General features: G+C 53.2%; 1 protein-coding gene across 2 annotated transcripts in view; it reads left to right on the top strand.

Moving 5' to 3' along the window:
• The window catches only part of FAM76A (family with sequence similarity 76 member A), a 12,951-nt gene extending 296 nt beyond the window's left edge, over nucleotides 1-12,655 (top strand). The window contains exons 2-10 of one of the 2 annotated variants that reach the window (XM_026043549.1): nucleotides 521-587; nucleotides 1,378-1,432; nucleotides 2,008-2,160; nucleotides 3,001-3,158; nucleotides 3,701-3,787; nucleotides 4,440-4,571; nucleotides 9,052-9,187; nucleotides 9,601-9,702; nucleotides 11,734-12,655. In XM_026043549.1, the coding sequence (XP_025899334.1) occupies nucleotides 521-587; nucleotides 1,378-1,432; nucleotides 2,008-2,160; nucleotides 3,001-3,158; nucleotides 3,701-3,787; nucleotides 4,440-4,571; nucleotides 9,052-9,187; nucleotides 9,601-9,702; nucleotides 11,734-11,820 (977 nt within the window). In that variant the 3' untranslated portion in view covers nucleotides 11,821-12,655. The remainder of the gene's footprint in view (nucleotides 1-520; nucleotides 588-1,377; nucleotides 1,433-2,007; nucleotides 2,161-3,000; nucleotides 3,159-3,700; nucleotides 3,788-4,439; nucleotides 4,572-9,051; nucleotides 9,188-9,600; nucleotides 9,703-11,733) is intronic. The other variant, XM_026043550.1, reaches the window with a different exon arrangement.
• The last annotated feature ends 6,910 nt before the right edge of the window (nucleotides 12,656-19,565 follow it).

Genomic DNA, 19,565 nt, shown 5'->3' with positions numbered 1-19,565 from the left:
GGGGGGTGATGGGCGGTGTGGGTTTGGGGTGAAACTGAAGTATGGGGGGTGCTGTTTCTGAAAGGCCCTTGTGGGGGGGTGGTTTTTTGGGGCCACTTTGGGGGCCGTTTAATGAGGGGATAGTGGGGGGCTGTTTGGGGGTGACAGTGATACCGCTTGTAGGGGGGTAGCCCCCTAGGAACGGGGCAGGGAGAAGGGTCGGGATGGAGGAACCGCACCCGGGAAACGGCTGGAGGGAAGAGGGGTGAATAACCACGGGCAAGCTGCTCGCTCCCATCCCGGGACGTGAGGCCAACCGCGGCCCTGGTGTGTGGGCGTCGGGCGGGAACCAGCCCTAGTTAGGAAGCTGAGTTGACTTCTGCATCACCTGTGACACACGCCCTTCCTTCCGCCCCTCCCGGCCCTTGTGAGAACAGCGGGAAGCCCTTGGATTTGGCTAGTGGGAGTGGAAATCAGCGGGAGATTTGGGAATCCGCGGCCAGACGAGCCCCGTGTCTCACCAAACGCTTCCTGTCGTTCTAGGAGTGCCGGATTGCGCATCCCATCGTTAAATGCACTTACTGCAGGACTGAATTCCAACAGGAAAGGTAAAAACACCTGTTGAATGGTGCAGACTGAGCTTTTCTTTAGAACTAATACACCCAGGGATCTCCAGCAGCCCCTCACCTGAAACACCTGAGCCTTAACCCACACATTGTTGCTGTGGGAGACTTGGAAGACCTTTATCCTTCAGAAATGTGCTGGGAAAGTTGGTGTGACTGCGCGACATCCTTAGATTTGCACCTTTCACTTGACTTTCGCCTTTGGTTGGTGCTCAGCTACCTTCCTCAGAGAAGGAAACAGAGGCATCTCCCCCAGAGTTCTCTTTTATCTAATTTCTGCTATCCAGAGATTAACTTATTGTGTTTTCTGTGCGCCTGCCTTTTTGCAAGTTATATAACTTGCAGGGGAAGGGTTGGTGAGGCCTGTTGATGAGTACAGCGTGGGCAGGAGGTGTGAGGTGCTCGCTCATGTGCATGCTACGCAAATACTCCCCTGTTCTAACCTGTCGTTAGTTTGCAGTCCAGAGCAGGCTCCCTGCGGGACTGAGGTTGTCCCTGGTGCTGAATCACGTTCACCACCAATTAGCTGATGACCACACTCCTGCCTTTGTGAAGGCAAAAGAACTGGCATCCTCTGGGGACACCTTAATTAAAATATCCCTCCTAGTAATACTACTTTTTGGCAAATTATCCTCAACCAGATGGGGATAGGAAATGCATGTTGTTACCAGAGTTCCTGGGGCACATGGATACGATTTTACTGCTGGACATGAAGCCTAAGGGAGATTTTCTGTGGGGAAGTGTTAATAAAATGGTCTGTCCTTCTTCTTTACAGCAAAACCAACACAATATGCAAGAAGTGTGCTCAGAATGTGAAGCTCTACGGAACAGTAAGTGAGCAGGGCTTGTTCTCACCAGGCCCTTTCCTTTAATCCCTCTTGTCTTTATTCTAGTGAATCCCAAAGCAGTTTATGTGCTGGCTCTGCTGTAATAACATGACTGATCAATAATAAGCAGCTCCCTCAAGCGTTGAGCTTTTACTGTTCCTTTTTTTTTTTAGTACAGAAAAGAGCAGCTCTGCATCATTTTAGGCCAGGAAATGAACTATTCAATATCCAATTGAAACAAGAACACGACTATATAAAGTGAGACTGCCAGAGGAAGCAGTGATAAATCTTTCTTCCTGCCTGTCTGAAATCTGAAGCAGAGATTTTGATTCTATTTCAGTGATATATGTTTTCTGAAGATTTCATAGGACATTAGCCATGACACCCAGGCAATATATAAAAACACTTACCTAGAGACCGGGAATCCAAATGTAGCTGTGTCTCCTGGCTCAGCATTGCAGCTTGCTTCATCCAACAAAATAAAGATTTTGAAGTGACAAGGAGATGAGGAAAGAATCATATATGAATGTAATTAGAAAGCACTGCTTTATAATTTGTTCTTTTTTTTTTTTTAAAAGCCAAAACCCTGCCAATACTGCAACATAATAGCGGCGTTTATTGGAAACAAGTGTCAGCGTTGCACTAACTCTGAAAAGAAGTACGGGCCTCCGCACTCCTGTGAGCAGTGCAAGCAGCAGTGTGCGTTTGACAGGAAGGATGATAGGAAGAAGGTCAGTACTTCCTAAAATGGGCTCTGAAAAGGTAAAAAGGGTGATCACAGTGACTCTGCGTCTCTCTTCACACAGTCTGTAGCCTTTTGAAAGAGGGTGGCTCTCAGCTGTCAAATGCTTTTCTGGAGCAGAGCTTTGCTGCAGGAGCTGTTTCATCTTTGAGCTCCTCTACTCTTTGGCCAGGTCTGCTGATAAAAGACCTCTTGAACGTGGCCTAAGAGAGGGTGGGATGGCAAATGGAAAGGGACCTTTTTGTAAAATAAAAGGTACCTGCTGGATGAAACAGATGAAAAATGATCTTTATGCTGTAGCCTGAGGTGGTAGGGATGTCCTTCACCCCCCTCCTCAACCCAAAAAACCCTTCCATGTTTTCTGCACATCCTTGAAACGGTGCGATCTGGTCAGATTTTTGCATGTTTTAGACATCTTTTACTCTGCTGGGATGCTGCGTTGATGGGCACTGTCCTCCCGCTGCTCATCCTTGAGCGCAGAGCCTTGTTGTTTCAGTCCCCAGGAAACCTCTGGAGACCAAATACTCTTTTGTGTACAGTTGTGGAGCTTTGTTTTGACAGAACCACCCCACCCAGGAGTCAGCTTATCGTTCCTTACAGGTGATAGGGAAGTCAAAAGCAAAGCTTGGGAAAGACTGTAGATTCATAAGTCTGTGTTGCACCAGCCAAATGCAGTCCTTAGCCTCCCCGGGTGCTTGGGGGATCCCATTTGAGTCCCTGCTTGTTTGCCCCTCATCTTCAAACCCGATCATGCCTCTTGTCCTCTCTGTGGTTGCGCTTTGGGCAGGAAGTAAGACGAAATTCTCCCTCCAACTCTCTTGTCTTGCAGGTGGATGGAAAGCTGCTATGCTGGTTATGCACACTGTCCTATAAACGGGTCCTCCAGAAGACCAAAGAGCAGTGCAAGCACCTGAGCAGCTCATCCCGGGCCGGCCTGCAGGAGAAGGAGCAGTACAGTCGGCTCAGCAGTGGCAGCCATTATAACAGGTGACCTGCGTGGCCTTCCTGACAGTCCCTTCTGTCGTGCAGGGCCTCTGGGGTGAGCAAACGGGACACCTGCCTTCCCCACGCTCCTCAGATGCACTTCCAAAGTAACTCGGAGAGGTATCCGGGGCCCTGGTGCCATGGGGCACTTGTCTTGCTCAGGAGAACCTGCCTAAGTCGCGCTTTGCTAGTGTGCAAGCCCCCCTGTTCTGGCTTAAGCCTGTAATCTGGCAGTACTTTGTAGTGATTTGACTTACTGAACTTTCCTGTACACGTTTGTAAAATCTGGTGATTGAAATGCAGCTTTTAAGCATAAATTCTTCATCTACCTACTGATTTGAGTGACATATTGTTTTATGTTTATTTTTAGTCTTTTGCTAAAGGAGAGTTGAAGCTTAAAAGAATGTTTTTTTTTATTCTTTATCATTCATTCTTGCACTAGGGAATCTTGCTTTAATAGGCTCAAAGTAAGTGGGAATGTTTATCTGTTGCTCTTCGACTGGAAGTCACTCGGGTTCTGACATGCAATTTGCTTGTTTCTCTAGCCAGAAAACCTTATCCACCTCTTCTATTCAGAATGAAATCCCAAAGAAGAAGCCCAAGTTTGATGCCATATCTGCCAACGGTGACAGGTGAGCCTGTTACATGGGGAAATTGTGGGTGGGTGGGTGGTCTTTGCTTAATTTATATTAATAGTTCTGTGCAAATAACAGTAAGGTCTTATGCTAGAACTGGGATCTCAAGTGTTGGGATCTCAAGGGGTTGCATAGCAGCTTTCCAGTATCTGTCAGACCAGTGTTATTTGGCTTTTAGACATACATTTGAGAAAGAAAAGCATATCTAGTGCCTGTCCCTGCTAGAACTGGGGTTGCTTGTTGCCTGAGCTTACAAACAGTCACAAAACCTGCAGCCAGCTCAGCTTCATCCTCGTTACAGGGAAAGATGGATGGATGTGGGCTGCACTGTAGGGTTGAAGTCTGCAGTTTTTGTGCTGCTGGGCTATTAGGCTGATCTGCAGGGATGCCAGCCTTGGAGAACAGGATCTAGACCCACCTCCTGTTTTCCGCCCCTGCGCTGCATTTTGAGGGAGGGCTGAACTTTGATTGAAAGAAGCCAACCCCCTTCTGCTGTCAGTGTGCCTGCTGGGTTGTGTTGGTGCTGGCTGCATGTGCAGCAGAGTGGGAATCACTAGCAGAAGCAGGAGAATGAGATGGGTTTTTTATTTATCTTTTACGCTCTTGTACGTGCATATTTTCATTCCGCCCTTTCCTCTCTGATTCTCAGCGTTCCTTCCTCTCCCGAGATGCTTTGTCCCCCTATCCAGAGTGCCCCGTCCACGCTGGCGCAGTGGCCCGTGTCCCATCAGCGTCTCGGTGCCCACCATTGTCCTGTTTCCCACGGCACTGACATCCTGAAGTGAGATCACCTGTTGCTTTCTCCCCTGTTGCCCTCCCTCCCTGGGAATTGCCTCATATATGGAAAATGTCCTTATCGATGGATCTCCTTCCAAACAGCAGTGAATTGGGAGCACGGACCCGTAGGTTCAGTAGTGCCAAAGGGGCTGTTGCAGTCACTGGTAACGAATTGCTTCTATCTGCCTTGAATGTCTTTTGTTTAAGATCAGAGATACTGAACGTATAGGTAACTATTGACCTCTTATCTGTGGTTGTTAATATAAGCAACACTAATGAAAGAGAACTTAAATAATTCTATAGACCAGCAATTCCTGCACAGTGGTCTACAAGACTGTTCAGCATCTGAATGGTGTTTTCCATTACAAATTGGACGACAATAAGGGTTAGCAGTGGTTTGGGAGCTGCAAGTGGGCATGCAGCGATCAGGGGATTCTCCTGCTGGCCTTTAATGCTAGTAGAGTGACAGCAGGGACAGGGGACAGGTGCCTGCAGAGCTGGTGCCACCCGTGCACGTTGCTGCAGCTCCTCTCTGGAGTCCTGGGAAGGCTCCCGCTCACCTGCTGCTCTTGCTACCCAGGCAAGGACAGTGTCAGGTATTTTTATCTGCTCAGTCCTGCCTGGGTTGAGACCCAAGAACTCATGTTAATGCCCCTGCTGGCTTGAAAATAACCAAGAAGCAAAAGGTCCTGTGCTCTGGTATCAGCTGCTGAGCTGTTTGTTTGCAAAACAGGAGCATATGCTAGATGAAACAAATGCCTTCTTTTCTGTTTGCTCTTGTATCAGATGTTATCAGGCTGACTTCTGCCACGGTTTTAGGCCATGGTCCTGATCACTGACTTCTTTGATAAATCCCACTGACAAACTGTGTAATTCTAGCACCTACTGAAGAGCTCTGGCTGGTTTAAATAGACATACTGCAGCATTTCTTGAGCAGAATATATTCCATAAGTGTGTTTCTGGGGTTGTTTATTATTTTCTTTTTGTGAGGATGGCTCTCCTCAGAAAAAAAAATCCTTCTTTCACTGTTTTTCTATGAAATTGTCCACCCCAGAGCGGGCTGAAGTCGGGTTCACCAGTTGAACACAGAGTTGGGAGCAGCCGCACAGTTTGTTTCCATCAGCAGAGTGCTCTGGAGTGGGCTACACAACTAGCACCTCTTTCCTGCTGACAGCAGCTCCAAATATTTATCAAGTGCCTCTTGGCCCTGGTTTCCAGGCAGTTTCTGATGCAACCTTCAGGTGGGCGTTTTTGAGCTCCGTTAACTTTCACATCACCCCCAGCGTGGTCCAGCTTATCTGGAATGGTGGCTCCTTTGTCTTGTGTGTGCAGCAGAAATGATTTCATGGTCCCCCTTGAAGTCCCTCAGCTCTGTATGCTCTGTTTTCATATTTCTGAGTGGATGATGTTCTTCTCATGCCTGTGCTCTGGAGATTGATCCAATGCTGCTCTGCCAGTGCCCTCCAGCCCTTCTGCAAGCACGAGCAGCAAGTTTATTTAATGAAAATACTCTCATTTGCATAGGAAAATCCTGGCTTATGCTTAAAGCATCAGGACTTGGAGTGAACCACTTCTGCTTTTGAGGTCCTTAGAAGTGTAAGTTTAGCTGCTGGCTCTCAGTGGTCTGGTTGAAATTTTGTGCGTGGAGGAGGTTTTTGTCTTGGGTGCTGTGTTTCAGTCAGCCCAGGACATGCACTTTTACACTGGCCTCCCTCAAACAGCAAAATCTTCAAGCATGGCATTTATCTTGCCTAATTATAGCCATTTAACAGGTGCTGAGTTTAAGGCGGTCATTTTGTTTGTGTTCTGTGCAATAGGGAGGCAGGTGCCTCTGGAAAAGCTCCATTTGTTTTTCCCCTGTCTCCATTGAGAGCAACGGGAGCCTCATCAATTCACCTTAATTAGAGGCATGAATTCTAGGCTGCTCAGATGTGGAGAGCGTGTCCCTGGGACCTCTCCCAACGGAGCCGGAATCCTTGGGATGGAATTTATTTGCAGGGGGAAGGGCTTTTGTTTATTTTTAATCTGTTGGTTCAAGGAATGGAGTGACTTGAATTTGGCAGTTTTCCTTCCCAGTTCTGGAGTCCCAGTCTCACTCCTTAATGTGAGATTAAAGGGAGAGAAACCTTTCATTAATGACTTGTCACCCTTTCAGAGAAAGGAGGGGGAAAAATAGCTCCTTCCTTTTAATTTGCACCTTGATGTGTTTGAGGGTGCATTTTGCAGCAGTGGGACAGCAAAATACCTGCTTGTGCTCACGTACTTGACAGGAGGAGGCTGGTGCTCTGAGCCAGCCAACTGCTCCCGATTCCTGCATGCCCCAGAGGTAGGACAAGCTCCTTGGAAAAGGTAGGGCATGGAGCTGCTCCGGGAAGGGCTCCGGGCCTGCGTGTCCTTTGTGTTCCCCGCTGGGTGGCAGAGGCAGCTCTTGCCTCTCCTGCTCCACGGGGAGGGAGTTTCTCCCGCCTGAGCTGCTCCGGGAAATGAGAGCATCTCCTGGCGCTCTTTAGCACCCCGGGATGCAGCAGGAGGGGAGCTTGCCTGGGCAAAGGAACAGTGTGAGCAAGGATTTGGGTTTAGCCAGAGGGATACAGTGAGGAACGCTTTCTTTAATTATTATTTTTCTCCCAGCCTATCTGCACTGCGTAGGGAATTAAAGCTACCATTAGTAGCACACAGAAAAGCGCTGGAGCATCTGGCATCGCCCTCATGCTGCAGAGCCTCTGCTGTGGGAACACAGTGCTTGGGAGCAGCTTTTAAAAGGGAGGTTGTCTTCTCCAGTGCACACAGGAGCCTCTTCTGCATTCGAGCTACACCGTGCGGCAAGCACAGCGTTACACCGGCTGTACCTGGAGACCTGCCACGTCTTGCGGTGCGAGCTTGGCTGTCAGTGAGCTCTGGCTGCAGGAGACAATAGACGGAGTCTTGAGCTGTGCGAGGCTCTTCCCTTTGCCCCTCTGCTCCGAGTTTCTCTGTTGCTGAGCTCAGGTTTTTCCTTCAGTGCCGGGGGGGGCTGTCATGCATCTTTCAGAGCTGCCAAGCTGCCCCCTGCTTAGTTTCTCTCTGCAGATTCCCAGTGACGTTCCCAGCACAAGGGTGGGAAGAGCCTTTTCTCCTGTCAGCTCTTTGCTAGCACATCCAATCAATGCAGACGATGCTTTTAATTAGAAAATGGATTATTTCCAGACACTAGAGCAAACTGCTGTGCAGGGTGAGTTGCCAGGGCCCTGTTTTGTTCTATGGACAAGGGAATGGGCGCACAGAGACAGCAGCACGCTTGAGGGAGGCACTGTTGGAGTTCAGAACATGTCTTCCTCAGGATGCTGCCTCCCCAGTAGTAATGCAGAACACGGACTCTAGGACATATATTGACCTGCTCTGGAAGCTTCAGGTAACTTTGCCCCTTTACGGCAGCAATGCTCTCTGATAAAGGCCAAGCTACAGGTAATCTTTCAGGTGAAGGTTTGCTGCTTTAATTATTTCTGTTGAACTTTTACACACCGGGATCAGGTGAGCGTGGCTGGGAGTGTGCTGCCCCTTTAGCACTGAAAGATAAAAATCAGGCTCATCATTGCAGTGGCAAGGGAAAGAAGGCAGGGAAGGATCAGGTGAGCTCCGTATCGTGTCTGGAGATACCAAGCTCTCCTGTAGCAGGAGACTTGGTTGCCTGCAGCCCTGGCCGGTTCAGGGAGATTTGGGAGTTACTCAGGAGGTGTCTCATGCAGAGAAACTCTTCATTGGTCACTTAAGTTTAGGGCACCTGGCTCTAAACTTACTGTGTCTGGAAACATGCCTGTATCTCCAGCTGTTTCTATGTCTTCCTGAATAGAGACCTTTCTCAAGTGGCAATGCAGCTTCACCCTGACTTGCTACGTCAGGGCAGAATGGCAATACAAAAGCCCAGCACGTCTTTTGTTTTCTCCCAGTTTCTGTGCTGAGGACAGTGCTGACTCTCATCTAGGTGTCTCCCTTTACATTGTTTGTTTAGCACAAGGGCTATTTGTTTCTCTTTCGAGTTCCCTCCCTATCCGAATGTTTATTTACATCTAGTGACAGGTTTTGCTCTACACCAATGGACTGCCTGCACGTGAAGACGTTTCCTGGGTAGTTGCATAAACGTTCCTTAGCTGCCTGATAGCTGTTCTTGACTCTTTGGCTTGAAAATGGATCACTGCCACCTGAGTGATAATTACAGGCTCTGCCTGATGGTCACAGAATACCCATAGCGGTCCCGTTTCCCTACCAACCATGCAGTGATACAGCTTGATATATGGCAAACATCCCTTTTTGTCCATCATATCATGTGTTTCCCAAATTCTGGGCAGCATCCAGGGCAGAGATGGTGGTAGCTCTTCCCCAACGGATGGTGAACCCAGCGTGCGTCACAAAGTGATTCCCGTTCTCCTTGGATCCGTGTGGGAGTTTCTCTGCCTTGGTGAATAGAAGGGGTCATGATGAGAGTCTCTCCCTGTTCTTTGCTGCAGTTTTTCTCCAGACCTCGCCCTCGACTCTCCTGGCACCGACCACTTTGTTATCATTGCCCAGCTGAAGGAGGAGGTGGCTACTTTAAAGAAGATGCTGCACCAGAAGGATCAGATGATTTTGGAGAAGGAGAAGAAGGTACCATCCCTGGCTCACCTCCTCCCCAGCATGCTGACAGAGCCCAGGCAGATCATCCCCAAAAAGAGTCTGGCTTTTTATCTTGGGCTGAACAACGAAGTTTCTGCCTCCTTTCCCAAGTTTAAGAGACTTCCTGGACCGCTCCCCACCTCCCAGAAGAGCCTTGTTTCATAAGAGGCTGTTTTCTGACCACTGTCTGCAAGAACTCTGTATGGGAGCAAGGCCAGGAAAGGTTGTGCTGTTCTGTGCAGAGAGGCAGCAGAGCTCCGGCCTGGGGTTTTGGGAGTCCTGCTCCTCTGTACAGTCTCCTCCAGTATCAGGCAATGTCTGTAGATGCCTGTTCTGTGGCAGGGTATATCTGGGGTGAAGAGGCTCGTTTCCCACTCACGTGCTCCTTGCTGGTTTCCCTGCAGATCACAGAGCTGAAGGCTGACTTGCAGTACCAGGAGTCGCAGATGAGGGCAAAGATGAACCAAATGGAGAAGACGCACAAGGAGGTCATGGAGCAGTTACAGGTGACAGCATTTTTGTTTTAATTTGCCGAGCATCACTGTACCCAGGAGTGACTGAGGACACTCTTGAGCAGAACATCTCGTGAGCTTCTGCACATGCAGCTCTGCTGCCGCTTCAGCCCTGCAGCCTCCCTGCTGTGCCAGGCCAGCCCCCACACAGCTCTGTACCAGGCTGCAGTGCACCTTCAGCCCTAGTTATAGACTCCTTGCTGCTCTCTGCTTGGGCTCAGCCTTACTGTACTCACGGTGCTCTGTTGTATCCACTGCAGACTAGATGGGAACCTCCAAACTCATTTCACTGACTGCCAGAATCAGGTTTCAGCCTGTTTATCCAGACTGCAAAACCTGTGTCGGCTCCCTGTGCCATGTAGCTCTTAGTGTGATTTATGTGACAGTAACCAAAGAGAACAAAGCCTAAGAAACAACCCACAGTTCTCTTAAAAACCGTGTCTGCGTAGTCCAAATAAAGAAGTCCCTGAGCTTGAGGGAACAGGGAGAGCAGGATTCCTGTCATGGCCATGGAAATACCAGACAGACTATCAACATGAATGTGCTGTGAGCTGCTGAAGAGATGGGGTCAAAGGGGAACTGGTTACAGGGAAGGAATCAGACACAGAAATGAACTTTGCACCCTTTAATTACGGTGAGGTTTATAATGATCTAAAGCTCTAGCAATGAAAAATGGGAGTCAGTAAGAAAATAGGTCTGTATTCACACAGAAAACCAGCCCCTCCTCCATCAGCACACACCCAAGTTAATTATTAGAGCAGAGGGTAGGTTTTGGAGACCGCAGGTTCTGTCAGATAGCTCGTGCCCTTGAGAGCCTCTTCACAGCTTGCATTTGTAAGCAATTTAAGTCTGTCCCAAGGCTGGATTATCTTTCTGGGGTGTGTAGAGGGCTGGAAATACGTCCTGCCCCTTGTTAGCTGGGCAGCACTGGTTTGTAAGCAAGGAACTGATGAGAACCAGAGCCTGCTCTCATTCTGTGTTGCCTTCTTGAATCTGTGCTGCATTTCAGCCCAGATCTGGTTCCCTGTCACAGCTTCGAATGACCTGCAAAGAACGAATTGTTCTTGCTTCAATTCTGAGTAGTCATCCAGTATCTCAACGTGCTTGGTTGCCTTTCTTGGCAGCCCTGGCCACAAAGTCAAGGTCTAACTGGGAGCCGGTCTCCTTCCTTGCAGTGGCCCCCCAGGGCGAGACGTGCTGGTAGCTCAGGGTGTATGTGACAGAGTGGGGGACAACACATACTGGCACTGCCTTTGCTGCAGCTAAAAGAGGACATCAGCCTCAAAAGGTGTCAGGCACCTTCCAACAGCCTTAGAACCTGCTCAATCCTAAAAGGAAAGAGGCGGCATCGGTTATATGAGCAAGTCTGCCCGCAGGCCCTGTCATTCCAGGGCTGTGCATGTCCGTCGCCCGCTGTGCTCTTTTGTACTCAGCTTGGAATGGGACTGCCCAGAACTTGTTCTCTCTGGTGTCCGAGTGTTTTACTTCAGCTGATGCTGAGGCTCTGGAAACGCTCTTCGTTAATTCCAAAATAAAAGTTCAAATCCTCTCGGTGTATTGCAGGTGCCTTGAAGTCTTCACATGATTCACTTTCTTAATGTACTGTTGTTGTTTGTTATTTTGTCTGTCTGTTCATGGGGGGAGGCAAGGGTGTCCACCTGTCAAAACAGGGTGGCTGGTAAAAGGGGAAGAGAAGGAAGAAAAGCCAGTCCTGGTGGTGTTGACAAGTGCATTTAGCTGGTTTAATGAGAATTTGGCGTTTGTCGCGTTGCACAATGGAAGCTGTTGGCCTTCAGCCTCCTCCTCGGCCGCAGCAGTGGGGAATTTGTTGGGGAAGGGATGGGACGAACCCTTCCTAGGTGGTAGAGCTGATGTGCTGGCCTTGAGCTTGTGCTGCGGTGCAGGACAGCAGCGTCTGCCCTCTGCACGCAGCGGGGCCAGCAGCGCCTGTCCAGGCAACTCTAGGATCCCGAGAACTAACCATGATCCGTGCCATTAAAATACCCATTTTCACTGTGTTTCCAGGCCAAGAACAGAGAACTCCTGAAGCAAGCAGCTGCCCTGTCCAAGGGCAAAAAGCCTGAGAAGTCGGGAGCAATAACCTCCCCTTAAAAACAAAACCAAACCCCCACTCTGGGAGCTTTCCCCAGCATTAGCCAAGGAGTCTAGGAGGCCTGCCTGATCGCTGGAAGCCAAAACCTCACTTTTTTTTCTCACTATCCCATTGCTGTGGACTTGATGGAAACGCCTGGTGTGTGTTGCCTTTCGACAGCATGCTTGAGTGTGTCTGGTTTCGATACCCGCTGAGTACCGTTTGCACCATGGTGATCCATGGGGAGAGGTCCCAGCCGCCCTAATTCCCGGTGGGTTTCTGGAAGAAGCGCTTTTCTAACCGGTTTCTACCACTGCCAGCCCTTTCTATAGCAACCAGGAACCTGCTGCGTTAGAGACTTCTTGCTGGTTTCGAACCTGCTGCTCAGAGGCAATAGCTGTGGCCAGTTGTTACGCAGATCAGAGCCGTGCGCGGGGGGAGCTTTATTTTTTGAACTGTTCCCTCTTCAAAAGGAAGCCGATAATCACCAGCCCACCAGATGTTACCAGAAGGTCGTGTCGCTGCTGAGAACGGTTGATTCGTCTTTTTGAAGCTGCTCCCAAAAGGGGGGCTGTGTATTTATCTTGGAGGACTGCTGTTTTGTTTTTCCTGTGTCAGCTTGGCAACGCTGTCCGCTTGGTTTTGTGGGGTTTGGTTTGGGGTTTTGGGAGCCAGAGCAGAATGATGCAGACCCACCTGGTGCCTCCTGGTGTCCCAGCTGCTTAGTGGCCTTTGGTGACTTTCACAGCTTGGGGTGATTGAACTTCTCTTACTCCCCTTTCCTCACACGAGGCTGAAGGAGAGTGCAAGGCTTGGATATTGCTCTGCTCCCTGCAGTCCCTGGATCAGGTTCCCTCTTCCCCCTTTTCCCTGCCCCGTCGCTCCCTTCCAGCTGCAGAAGTCGGGGCCAGGTTGGCTCCAGGGAAGTGCTTGCTCAGGCAGCGACCCAAGGCAGAAAGCGTTTCTGGGGGCGCTCCGGAGACGTTCCTCCCTGCCGAGGAAAAGGCAGCAGAACAAAAGGGCTAGGAGAGTCCTCGGAGCGAGGGCGCGTGCGGCGCGCGCCAGCACCGAGCCCGGCTGCGCCGCGGCGCCAGCGAGGGCGCCCGCTCTCAGCGGGGAGGCGCAGCACAGCTCCGGAGCTGCCAGGAAGGCTCCTCGGTGGCACCCCGAGCTCCGTTCAGGGTGCAAAGAGACATCTCAGGGTTTGGAGACCTTCGGGGCAGAGGAGGAGAGAATGAACACAGCCCGCAGCGGCACCGGAGGTATGTGGTGACAAGCAGACACTGCCCTTGAGACAGGGCCCGCTGCTCTGTCAGGGTTTTTATTAAGCTTTTAACTAGAGATTGTGACTTTTTTTTCCTTTTTTTTTTTAATGTTACTAAGGTTAACTTTACTCAAAGGCACTTTTTTGATGATGTTGGCTTCCAGCATGGAAGGAGTACGCTGCAGCATCAGACACTCTGCCACGTTTTGTTGGTGTTGTTCTTTCTTTTTCTTTTTTAAAGAGACTTCTGATGTGAAAAGGAAGACAAACAAAAAAGTTACACTTTGCCAGAGTGTGACAGCAAGAAAATACTCACCTAATTTTATACTTCACATATTTTTAGAAAATGAGGTGCATTGATGGGATTTTTTTTAAATGGGCGCTTTGCTTTTTTTGCTTCCCTCAGGATACAGAAATAAGGAGAGGGAGAAAGGCCCTGTATATACTATTATGTTTTTTTAATTGTGACAAATTGATTCTGCAGTTGAGTAGCTGATGATTTGTAGTAATAACGTTGTTTCTTTGTATGTTTGTAATAATGGAGATTTTAAAGGGATGCTTTGATTTGTACAAAACTGACAAATGTAAAAGTGTTTAAAAAAAAAAAAAAAGAAATCCTCAGCTGTGTGTCTGGTACTTTCTGTTTGCCTTAAAAGAAAAAAAAAATTGTCCTTCCCTGCCTGGAACTGATTTGTCTCCTGCTGGCGACTGCCAGGTCAAAGCACCAGGCGCTGCTGTGGGATTTGCTGTGTATGGGAATGAAATGGCATTTTCTATTGTTTGCTCCTACTTTTGTTTCTATCTTTAAGTCCTCCTAATCAAGCCTGTTGCTAGGATTCTCGTTACTTGGATACGTGGAGCTTCCCGGGACTGATCTGGCTGCTCCAGATGAGATCTCTCTGTTTTCTTCCCCCTGAAGAGCACAGAAACAGCACAGCCCTGGTAGGACGAGAGGATAAGGGACTTGCCTTCTCTTGAGACATAAATGCAGACTAGGTGAGTAAGCACCTTTCGTGTCTCGGGAGTCGTGCCCCCAGCCAAGATTAGAGTTGTTTGAGGGAAAGACATTTGTTTTTCAGAAGCTTCTAGCTTTGTAGTCGCCCAAAATGTGGTCACCCCAAATTTGGCCAGTATTTCCGTGTTTGCATTTGGAGCTGCAAACCGTAGCTCGTGAAGAAACGCCCCAACAGCTTCTCTAGCTCCAAACATTCTCCCTTTTCTGTTCTCCAAAATCGAGAGCCATACACAGAGAGCAGCCTCGGAAAGCGTTGGGCCAAACACCCACATTTGTAGTTAAACATGAGCAAGAAAAATAGCTAGCAGGGAATGGTTCTCATCAATCTTCTGGCCTCTAATGCCCATGTGAAGAGAGACAGATCTGTGCATGCTGAGACCGCTTGGAGAGGAAACAGAGGGTGCATTTTGGGTGACCTCCTCTGACGCAGCTCCCCGGGGAACCGAGTCAGGGCAGCCCAAGGAGGGTGACACCCTGTCCCAGGCGCCTGCAGCGCCGCTGGAAGGAAGAGCCGTGGGCATTCCTGAGGATCATCTCGCAGGTGAGCCAGGAGTGCTACGCCCAGGGAAGAAGGAAGGAGAGGATATTAGTTTTCTCTTTCTTTGGTTGGTTCCTTTGATGTGGTGCTTTTCCACCTGGAAGCCATCAGGGTTTTCATGTGGGATTCATTGGAGTTTTGGCTCCGTGGAGTAGCCGCAGGCCCTGCCAAGGGAGGAACATCCTGCTAGGAGCCTTTAGTGCCTGCAGCCTTGCTGGGTTAGTGCAACTGGGCTGACTGGGGAATCTTCAGGAGATTTATAAACGGGCGAGGCCCAAACCTGGCCCGGTGGCCTCCAAGTCCAGACCGCTGTAGGGCATGAGGGGGCTACTCATTTGCAGCAAGCAGGGAGAGTTGCAATTATTCTTTCAAGGCATTTGCGAACTATCCTCTGTAGCTGAATGTGCTTGAAAAGAATATTTTGTACCCTCCTGGTAATGACATCAGAGTTCAAGCTAGGCTTCCCATTAGGGACCCGTTCCCCTAGGTCTAAGCAAACTGATCCTCCGCTAGCCCTCGCCTAGTCCCGGCGTCCTTCTCACCCCATCCTGAAGATGCAGAGCTCAAAGGCTGCAGCATCAGCAGTAGCCAAGGTGCTTCAAGCTGGTTGAGTTTTCAGGGTACCATGAAAAAAAAACCCATATATATATATATATAGATGGGATCTGAGAGGATTTGATGTTTTTAAGTAATTACCCAAATAAAACATCTCCTTTTTCTCCAGATCCTCTCTACGGATCTGGAAGTTTAATAGGCCCCCGAATAAACCGCTTTGCTGCCCCACATGTGTGCCTGCAGTAGAAGAGAAGTGACTCAACACGCTGCTAATTGCGGAGAGACCTGTTCCCTGCGGGGCCTTCCCCAATTGCTGGGCCCTGCTGGGAGTGCCGGCTCCCGTCGTGTGCCCTGAAGGGCACCAGGTTTGTGCCGTAGTGTCTTTAAAGAAAAACACCCCAAGGGTCTTAAAATCCTCTAAAACTTCAGGAACTTGTTTTGTTGCTGATCATGGAACAGGAAAGGAGAGCAGTGCCCTTGGGCTGGTGTTTTCCCGCTGCAGCCAGGGGGGTTTCGCACGAGGCTCGGCTGCCCTTTCCCTCCTTCCCTAGGGAATCTTGGCAGGCCCAGGAGTTCAAAGGCCCCGGGGCTGCCGCCCCAGCGTGAGCCCAGACCGTGCCCAGGGCTCCCTCCCGGAGTGCCTGGCAACGCTCCCGCCCGCCGCTTCCCAGAGCTGTCCACCCGCTCGGGACCTTTGCCCGGAACAGCCCCTGTCCTAGCGGGGACAGCCGGGAAGGAGACGCTTCCATCTGCGCGCAACGCGGAGAGGAGCACGGCCCGCTGGGCCCGGCTGCCTCCCTTTGCCCTGGCGTTTTTGGGAGTGGTTTTATTTTTTTTTTCCTTTTGGCCTGGCTGGGAGCTGGAAAGCGGCGGCTGTCCCTGGGCGACCTGGCTGTTTGCTGCAAGGGCGCTGATCTAAGCGATCTGCCTCTCCTTCCTGCAGAGCGTCCTGGACCGCACGGCTGGGCGAGAGCGGCAGCCCGTGCGCTCAGGAGCCCCGCGCGGGGCCAAAATAACCCCGTGCTCTCGGGGCTGCCCCTGCCTTCCATCTCTGCCCTCTGGGGCCGCTTAACCTAATGCAAAGGCTCAGGGAGTATTTTAGTGTTTTTATCCCCCCTTTTCCCAGGGCCAGCGCCGAGCACGAGTGCCCCCGGGCTCCAAGGAGGCAGCAGGTCCCCGCTTGCCAAGCAGAGTGTGGAGAAGCTGCTGACGGCCTGTGCCGAGTGCCCCGCACCAAGGAGCATTGGCACCTGGGCTGGGCAAAGTGCTGAGGCTGCTGCAGGCGCTGGGAACGGTCCCCGGGGGCTGCGCAGGCAGCAGCCATGGGCTAAATCCATGAGATTCCCCCCAGTAATTACTTTAGATCGCTCTCAGCAGCCAAAATACCGAGCTTTGCACTTCAGCTTGCGCCAGGGCTGCTGCGGCTCGGGGCTGCGGCTCGGGAGCTGCTCTGGAGCGTCCGCGAGGCCTCGTTACCCCGTGAACCGCTGCAGCCTGCGCGGGGTCCCTGCGGTTACCGCAGGCTCTGCAGTGCAGCCCCGTCCTGCTGAGGCTGGCCCCGGTTCTCCTGCAGCTGGGTGCTTCCCAAAGCAGGAACCGGAGCTGCACGGGGGGCACCTGGCGCCTTGCAGGAGCCTCCGTCCCCGCTTCCATGCGCGTGGAATTAAAAGCAAGGAGTCCCAAAGCGGCCGGGGCTCCCGGAGCCGCAGGAGGCTGTTGCTGGGTGAAGCCGGAGTTGTTTGCGCCGCGCGGGCTGTTTGCTGGACTTTGCCGCGTGCCGCCTGTCAGGCGGCACCAGATTGTTATCAGCGCCGCTGTCTGCCGCCTCTTGGCTTGTTTTTTTTCACTTTCCTCCCCATTTTTTCCTCCTCTCCCTGGTTTCTGCTGCCGCCCGCACTTGTTATTCCCGGAGAAGGAGCTGGGGCAGCTCCTTGGGTGCCGGTGAAGCCCCCAGCCCAGGGGAGGCTGCTCTTTGGGGCTGTTCGGCACCGCGGCTGTGGGCCCAAACAGGTACAACGCTGGGCATGAGGCCCACGTTCTGGGCTGGTTCCGGAACTGGCCCGCAGCTTGTGAAGGGGTCCTGGGCAGGCTCCAGAACCACTCCAGGAGCAGCTCTGGGCACAAGGAGCGGGTTCGGGACTGCCTCCGGTACCAGCCCTGGGCAGTACCGGGCAGGACCCCCGGCCCAGGTTCTGGGCAGGTTTTAGAGCCAGGCACAAGGGCTGGGTTCTGAGCTGGCTGGGGAACTGTTCCCAGGTCCAGGTTGTAGCCTGGCTCCAGAAGCGAGCCCGGGCGGGTGCATGGGTTCTGGGCTGTTTCCAGAACCAGGCATAAAGCCCAGGTTCTGAGCTGGCTCCAGAACTGACTCAGGACAGAGGCCTGGATTCCAGGCTGGCTCCAGAACTGGCCCTGGGAACAAAGCCCAGGTTCAGGGCTGACCTGTGAACCAGGCTCAGGGCACAGGGTCCAGAACCAGCTCAGGGCAGAAGGTCCAGGCTCATGTCTGCCTCCAGAACCGGTCTTGGGCGCTAATCACAGGTTCGGGACTGCCTCGGGAACTAGGCACGAAGCCCAGGTTCTGCACCGGCCCCAGGCCTGCCTCTGGGCACCACGTCAGGGTTGGTTCCGGTACCAGCCTCGAGCAGCGGGCGCGGGTTCCGGGCCGGCCTCGGTACCGGCCGCCCTCCCGCTCCGCCTCCTCACCGCACCGCCGCGGACTACAACCCCCAGCAGCCCCCGCGCCGCCGCTCTCCTATTGGCGGGCGGCCGCGCCCCCGGCGCCGCCATTGGCCGAGTGCTCTTGGGGGCGGGTCCCGGCCGAGGTAAGGCCGTCCCGCCCGCGGCGGCGCTATGAAAGCGCCGCGGGCGGCGGGACCGGGAGCGGGACCGGGAGCGGGAGCGGGAGCCTTCGGGAGGCCGGTGCGGCCGGGCCCGCCGACCCGGTCCGGGAGCCGCCGCCGGTCCCCGGTGCCGCCATGCTGCTGGCGGGCTCGCAGTGCTGCCCGCCCGCGCCTGCCGAGTACCGGGGCTGCGGGGCGCTGCGCGGCGGCGGCGAGGTAAGGGGGGACCCCCGGGCCGGGGCGCCCCGCGCTCGGGGCGGCTCGGGAACGCGGTGCTGCGGCTCGGGAACGCGGTGCTGCGGCTCGGGCCGCTTCGTCCCCCTGGCCGCCGGCTTGGCCCTTGTGGCATTCGTGACACGAGTTGCCCGTTCTCAGCTGCCAAGGCCTTGGGCTCGGGGCCGGGCCTTGCCTGGTGGCACCGGGCGCCCCGTGGACCGCCCGCGCCCTGCTCCATGCCCGTCCTCCCCGCGTCGGTGCTGCTGTCCCCGCCGGCGGCTCCTGCCCGGCCGCAGCGCCCGTGTCCACCGGGAACGGGCAGTGACCATAGGGTGCCTGCAAATGCCGCCCCGGGCCGCCGTAACGCCCCCGCTCCGCTCCCGGCGGCCTTTCGGGCTCCGCTTCCCCCTTTTCCCCATCCCGAGGGGCCTCCGCAGGGCCCCGGGAGCCTCCACAGCCTCCGTGGCCCCAGAGCTGCTGGACGTGAGCCAGAGGCTGCCGTGGAGGAGGCAGCTGAGCCTGACTCGCGTCCGGAGCATCCCGAGCCCCGGCTTTGCTCCTGCTGTGCCCAGCTGCAGAGCTCGGCCCCTGCCGCACCCGCCGTTTTCAGCCTCACCGGCCTTGAAGCTCTGGGTAGTTTCTTTTTTTTTGGTAAAGCTGGAGATTCTTTTAGTGGGTTTTTGGAGCGTCTCTCTGGAAGGAAAAGGGCTGGGGTTCACACCTGACCCTGGGACTGTTTTGCGGTGGCTCAAAACGAGCTGAACGTTGTGCGTGGAGCCGAGTGCCCGTGGGCAGAACCAGGGGCCCAGTTCTCTCTCCCCGGGTTTCCAGAAGGCGCCGGGGGGCAGTTATCAGTGGGGCTGCATTTGGGTGCTCCAGGGAGAGCAGCTGGGCCGGCCCCACGTCCCCCCTCCTGCTGGCACATGGTGGCACCTCAGCTCTTCCTGCAGCTGTGTTTGCAGCCCTTCTTTTCCCTCTTTCCTAGGAGAGAGGGGTGGAAATCCCAGGGCAGCCGCGCAGGGGCCCCAGCGCCTTCATCCCTGCGGAAGAGGTGAGAGCACCGCGGAGATGGCGATCCCCGGCCTCGCCACCGGGACGGGACAGGACCGGGGCGCAGCTGTCCCTGCCGGGATGGACCGGGACCAGGGGGGCAGCCGTTCCCGCCGGGATGGGATGGGATGGGGCGCAGCCGTCCCCGCCGGGGTGGGCTCCGGCAGCAGCGGCCGTAGTGCTCCGTGTCGCCGCAGATCCTGCGGGAAGGCGCCGAGCGCGGCCGGCGGCAGCTCTGCCTCGAGGCCTGGGTGGCAGCGGGCAGGGGGGACAACGTGGCCACCGTC

The sequence above is a fragment of the Nothoprocta perdicaria genome, unplaced genomic scaffold (assembly GCF_003342845.1).
Source record: "Nothoprocta perdicaria isolate Ctin4 unplaced genomic scaffold, notPer1 scaffold_33, whole genome shotgun sequence".
NCBI lineage: Eukaryota > Metazoa > Chordata > Aves > Tinamiformes > Tinamidae > Nothoprocta > Nothoprocta perdicaria.
This window is presented reverse-complemented; position numbering and strand designations above follow the sequence as displayed.